At 28.0% G+C, this 6,855-nt stretch overlaps 1 protein-coding gene across 1 annotated transcript; it reads right to left on the minus strand.

Annotated features, from left to right (window-relative positions):
• Positions 1-2,111: 2,111 nt before the first annotated feature.
• Positions 2,112-4,322, minus strand: LOC127262788 (protein indeterminate-domain 7-like). Its single transcript, XM_051291611.1, has 3 exons — positions 3,727-4,322; positions 3,179-3,578; positions 2,112-3,087 (listed from the first exon to the last, which is right to left on the minus strand). The coding sequence occupies exons 1-3, from the start codon at positions 3,878-3,880 to the stop codon at positions 2,343-2,345; spliced, it is 1,299 nt and encodes a 432-aa protein (XP_051147568.1). The 5' UTR covers positions 3,881-4,322; the 3' UTR covers positions 2,112-2,342.
• Between the last annotated feature and the right edge of the window lie 2,533 nt (positions 4,323-6,855).

The raw sequence follows: 6,855 nt of genomic DNA on the forward strand, positions 1-6,855 counted from the left end.
TAATTAATTACAGTACACACAAGAACTAACAACAAAGTGCTACCGGGAAGTTTGGTATAGAGAATGAAATTGCAAATGAGTAGAGAATAGAATTAGAGAGAAAGGGAATTGAGCAGAGTCTTGTTTGGTAGAATAGAGAATTCAGTTGAAAAATGTAAAGAAAAAAAAAAAAAAAAAGAATGGATCGGATAAGAATAAAGGATTAATTTAACAAAAAAGAGTTTTAGCGAGTGAGAATTTATGAAAAAAATATTTCTGATAACTTTTTTTTAAAAAAAAATTATAAATTATATACGAAGTTTTGTAAGATCATATTTTAGTATAATTTTTTTTAAAAATTGTAAAAAATTAAATACTTATGATAAATTAAATATAATTTTTGTAAAACTGAAATAATATAATATAAATAATTATAAAAATTAAATAGTACAAAAAAGGATAAAAAAAATATATACTGCAACATCATTTCTTTCAATTTCTCGGAATATATAAGAAAAATAAACATAGAGAAACAAAAATGATTTATTTCTCAAGTTTCATTTGTCTAACTCAACTAAACCAAACAAAAGAAATGAAAATATTTTAATTTCTCTGCTACCAATTACCTTACTAAACACACCATAAAAGTATAATTTCTTCTATTGAAAGAATTTATTGTTAAGACATTCTCTTTTGCACCTCTCATGCCGTGCCAACTAATTGTGTGTAATATTTTGTATGGTTCAACCAACATTCAATTTATTACAATACATACATATATATATATATGATGATATTATTGTAGCCATATATATATATATATATATTTCAAGAAATAAGCAAATCCTATTCCAAGTAACTAGTGGCTATATATATTTCCCTTTATGGTATATCTAGTCTAGCCGTTGGCACGTCGCTCCGACACTACTGTTGGATTATTATTATTATTATTATTATTATTATTATTATTATTATATATGAAATGGACAAGAATTATTTCGAATAGGATGAGAAAGCTGTGGACAATATTAGTTGGTAAATTAAAATAATAAAAGATGAAAAACATAACCTAAAATTTTACATCTTGGAAAATTTGAAGCTTTGATGGCCGAATATTATCTCAATTTACTCTAAATTTCAAGAATTATTCCTAACCCTATTCAAATTTTGCGGAACAATATCTATTTTACCCGAATTTGGAGTCGATAATATATATTGATTGCAAATACAAGCCTCAAATTGCAAAAGTAAAAGAAGAGCTATACTCTACTAGAGATTTTTTTTTGAAGAAATCCAAAAATAAATTCAACCCAAAATAAACAATATTATACAATCATTAAGTTAGCTCAGTTCTAAGATTGTTTGATAAGGTTTAATTTATAAAAAATAAGAAAGTGTTTTGGAGATTCCATTAAATTCTATACTAGTTATTTTGATTTTAGGTTAAAAATATTCAATATTAAATGAAAGATATATATATATATATATTCTAAAAAATAAATTTTAGATAAATGGGGTTGGGCAAGAATCGGCCAAATTAAGGTAAAATAGACCACTTTTCAACATTAGTAAATAAATTTCAACTGCAGTAATTCTCCAATTCTTCAGAATTAATCACCAATTTGGCAATGTCCATTTCTGTTCATGTTTCATATTCATACACCATTCCCATATTCCATATTAAAAATATATATATATATATATATATATAAAGAAGCAAATTTTTAAGAGAAGGAAATGATAGCTAGAATGTGTTTCTTCTCGTTTTTACAATAATTTTTGAAAAAAATATATATTTTGTTTTTAATTATGTCCTTTTCACAAAATATGAACAATATCAAATACTCCCTCCTCCTTCCACTAAAAATAAGTTCATTTGAATCTGTTACGGAATTTAAGAAAAATAAATATTTTATTGAAAAATGACAAGTAATTGAAGGTATTTTTAAAAATTTGGTTAGAAATAAAAATAAACGATAAGAGATAATAAGTTAGTAATATATAAATGTTGAATGAAGTATAATAATTAAATATTGATTTGTTGACAGTGATAAATTAATTTAGAGGACAGACAAAAATGAAAATAAAAAGAAGTAATATTTAAATTAAAAAAAAAAAACTTAAATCTCCAAATCCAATCCCACCCAAAAGGACACACCCAATATATTACCAGAAGCCATTTCAAGTACAATACATGTATTATATATATATATATGTGTATGTATATGTAAATCTAGGGTTTCAATATGGTTTATTTCCATGGCGGATTAATCAAGAAGACACACACATTGCAGATGCATATGTATATATATATATATGTTTACATACATTTATGTATAATTTTATATCTATTGAAAGGCTAATTAATTACCTTGGCGGGGATTTGGTGGGTGATGGTGATTATCACGACCATGGCCGTCGACGCCATTAATGGCGAATCCTGTGATGCTAAGAATATCAGTTTGCGACAGGTTTTTCAATCCCAAGAAATCCCTAGTCATCGTTGAATCGAAATCCAGGCTGTCTGAATCCTTCTTGGAGGAAGAATATTGGGTCAAGAAATCATCGCCGAAGTAGGAAGGAGATTCGAATCCAGGGCCGCCGCCGCCGATCATCATCGCCGCCGCCGCCGTCGTGAAAGGAGGCGGAGGGCTGTTAGGATCACCTGTGAATGTACCTGAAATTGCAGCTTTATCGAAGAGGTTCTGCAGCAGGCTGCCGTCACGTGACGACATGTCCAGGTTCAGACATGTCGTTTCGATGTTTCCAGGTGGCGCCGGCACGTGACCCGTCACGTGCGTGCTGATGACACTGCTGGTTTTCGCACCGATTTCAGCTGCCTTCTGTAAAAGTGCTGTGGCTGAGATTTGGGGGGGAGGGCAAATTCTAGGGTTAGGGTTTTGGGGAAAGGTAATTGGCGATAATGAGGAGGATGAAGACAGGGGTAGAATTGGAATTCTACTTAATATCGTCTCAGGGCTGATGCTGAAACTGTGAATTAGCTCTTTCTTCACAGGGATTGGGGCTGTGTCCGCCATTGATGACGTTATTGTAGCTTCTTCAGCCAGTGCATCGCAGAAAGCCCTGTGTGTAACAAAGCTATCCCTCCTAACAATTAATAAAATAAATCAAATTATTACCTCATCAATCCATCATCATCATCCTCCTCTCTCTCTAGTTTTTCTCTCTCTAAGAATACCTGGAGAAGATGGTGCCACAGTCACATCTGTATTCCCTGGAGCCACAGGTTTTGGAGTGGGCTTTCCAATCGGATTGAACTGCGTATTTCTTGGAGCATTTCTCACACTTCCATTTCTTCTCGCCATGTTTTCTGCAGAAGTGTTTCTTGATCCCTGTGAGGTCGCCGAGAGCTCTGGAAGGGTCATGGTGGACGCAGGTTGTCTCGGGGCAGACATAGACCTTCTTCCTCGTAGGTACACAGTTGGACCTCTGCTTGAGCTTCCATGGCAGATTGTGGCCTCGCCTGTGTAGCTGAAGATTCTGGTCCCTTTGGAAACCTTTCTTGCAGATTTCGCACACGAATCTGTTCGTCGCCACTAGAGTCTTTGGGGACAAAGCTATCACTTCTGCACCAGGCTCTGCAATAGATATATATATATATGTATGTATATATTACAGAATTTGTTTAATTATTTATTTAATTTATACATGAAAATTGAAATTATTGCAAAATCAAGATTTGGGATTGGATAAAATTAAACATGATCTTTGGTGAAAATTGGGTACCTGGATGGCCTGGTTGGTTCCTCTTCCTCTTCAAAGCATTATTATTATTATTATTATTATTGACATGATTAGGTGAAGCTGAAGTTGTCAAATTTGACATGATTTCAGCTTCCTCTTGCTGATGATGATGATGAACTGATGATAAAGTTTTCATTTTGCTTTTTGGGAAAAATTTAAAAAAAAATAAAATAAAATTGAACTTCACTGCAGATCTAAATTACAAAAATGACTAACAAAGAAATTAAAACAAAATAGAGTAAGAAAGTGGAGGGAGATTACAACAATTTTGAGTTCCTCTTTGTTTGTTGTAGTTTAGAAAAATTTGTAAAAAAGAAAAGGGGCAAAAAAAATAAAATTCAAAGATGTATTTAATTTCCAGGAAGAAAGAAATAAAGCCTCTTCAAGAAATTAAATGACAAGGAAATAAAAGAACATATATCATCATCTCCTGCAAAAACTGTCTCTCTCTCTCTCTCTCTCTATAACTCTCTGTGGGTTTCTTTTTTTGTGGTTCTGATGAGAGAGAAATGAAGAGTGAAGAAGAACTCCACCATTAGGTTAAATAAAATAAAATAAAATAAATAAGCCAAAGCCATATCTCTTGTATTACCTCTGACCTGCACTTTCTGTCTTTACTTTTGTTCTCTTCTGCCAAAATAAATATATATATGCAAATATAAAATGTTATAATTTTATTGCACACTTACATGTGCTTTACACCCAAGCAAATAATAATAATAATAATAAACATTTTTTATTTTTTATTATTATTTTTTTTTTCTCCATTAGAGTACTCCTCCACCTTTCCCTTATCTTGTAAAATAACTGAGAAAGAGCCCACCATGTTTAAAAAGAGTGTTTGATTTGTATATGATTTTTGTGGCCATAGAGAGAGACATTTGATTTGAAAGTATTACTATCAACTTGTAATAATATATATATATATATATATGTTATTATTATGAGAACAAACTCACAAAGCCCGTAATTTTTAGAATAATAATAATTGAATAAATAAATATTTTGGTGAGTTTTGTGAATAATAGAAATTTGAATTGAAAATATTGTTAACCGAGATGTTTTGGATAAAAATAATTTTTTTGATATAATATAAATATATATATACATGGATGTAATATATTTTAAGGAGAAAAAAAAAATCAATTATTGTAGTGACTATTAAAAACACAACCAAACTAATCCTACAAATTTCACCAATGACAAAAATGAGTGTGTTTAATTGTGCCCTTCTTTCTTACCAAAATTGTGTTTTATTATTTCATCATTTTCCATTTCATTTTCAGGTCACATCTAGTAGCTATATACTCATATCTAATTTAATCACTCTTTATATTATATGCAAAAAAAAAAAAAAAAAAAAAAGAAGAAGAAAAGAAAACATAATTTTATTCAATGTATTATATAAAATTTTATTCTCGACATTTATATTAAATAATTATTAATTGAAATGTAGGGGATGTTCTTTTTCCAAAAACACATTTTTTTAAAAAAACAATAAAAAAAAATAAAATACAATACAATACACACACCTATCATTTTTATATTACCTATATAATTCTTTATATTTAATCTTCCCTCTATCTCAATAGAGTTTTCTTATTTCTCCATTTTCGTCTATCCCAAAACAATTGTCTTATTTTCTTTTATTTAGTAATCGTGGTCTCCATTTTACAATAAAATTATTTCTATTTTTTCAAGTTACCCCTAATTATTACTTTAACCTATTTTTTAAAATTATTCAAAAAGTAAGAGTATTTTAGTCTTTTACTTTTTACTTTATACCAACTTTTAATTAAATACTATTATTCTTTAATTCTCGCGACGCTCCCAATAAGACATCTTTTCTGGGACCGAGGGAGTATTAAAAAAATTTCTTCGAACCAAAATACAAAACAACTTGTAGATTTTGAAAAAACACTCACACCACATTAATCAAATCTATATTACACCATACCTCATCTTACAACCCTACTTGTGCAATTTTAATTTCATTTGTTTCCATTTAAAATTTAAGTTTAATTTGATCCCTTTTGATAATTAAATTGAACTATTTTTAAATTTTCTTAAACGAAAAAATTTAATGAAAATTAATAAAATTGAAGATAGATAATAAAACTAATTACTTAGCAACCAAATTTAAATACTTATTTGAAATTGAGAATGCAATAATTTAATTTGAAATTATTGTTGATGTGTGGTTTTCATATAGTGGACCTGCAAGCGATTAATAAAATTAAATAAAACATTAGTCCCCAATAGAATATCATAGTTAGAAATGTTGGGAATGACCTACTGCACTTAATAATATATATAATAATAAATAAACAAATCTTAAATTGCTATAGTTGTTAAATGTGCATGCACACTTAACTTAATTTAATTTAATTTAATTTAATTTAATTCAATTCAATATTGTCAGTGTTATAAAATTACACAAAATCATATGACTTATTTTGTCATTATTCTGTCTGATTCCTGCATCAGTCACCTTTAATTTCTCTCGCATTTAATTCAATTCAATTCGACCTTTAATATATTTAATATTTCATTGGTACTACTAATTTATTTTTTTTTAAAATAAAAATAAAAATAATTATATATTTTAATTGTAGTTTAAATTTTATAATTTATAATTTTTAAATTTTAATTAAATTAATTTTATAATTATTTTTAGTAATTATATTCTTATTTAAATTCTAGTATACTTTCATATAATAATATTTAATAATCATTTATTTTAACAATATAAAATAAAAAATGCAATTATTGGGTGAATCTCTTGCGTTGGTTAATATAACAATATTTTTTATTTTTTATAATAATTAATCTTTATGATTTTCTTATTATATATATATAAATCATGTTTAAACAAACATTATAACTGGACGAAAAAAAAAAAAAAAAACCTATTAAATTCAAGGAATTTTGGATGATCACATTTTGGAAAATTATTGATGGCCCAAAGTCTAATGGGCCTTTAGCGCATTATTTTTTGGGATAACCGACATACAATTCTTTTGTTTTTTTAAATTATATTTTTTTTATTCTTTATTTAATTCCAATTATTATATCCATATTATCATTTATATTAATCTCATATCTTATGTA

The sequence above is a fragment of the Andrographis paniculata genome, unplaced genomic scaffold, assembly GCF_009805555.1.
Source record: "Andrographis paniculata isolate CXL003 unplaced genomic scaffold, ASM980555v1 Contig66END, whole genome shotgun sequence".
In the NCBI taxonomy this organism is placed as follows: Eukaryota; Viridiplantae; Streptophyta; class Magnoliopsida; order Lamiales; family Acanthaceae; genus Andrographis; species Andrographis paniculata.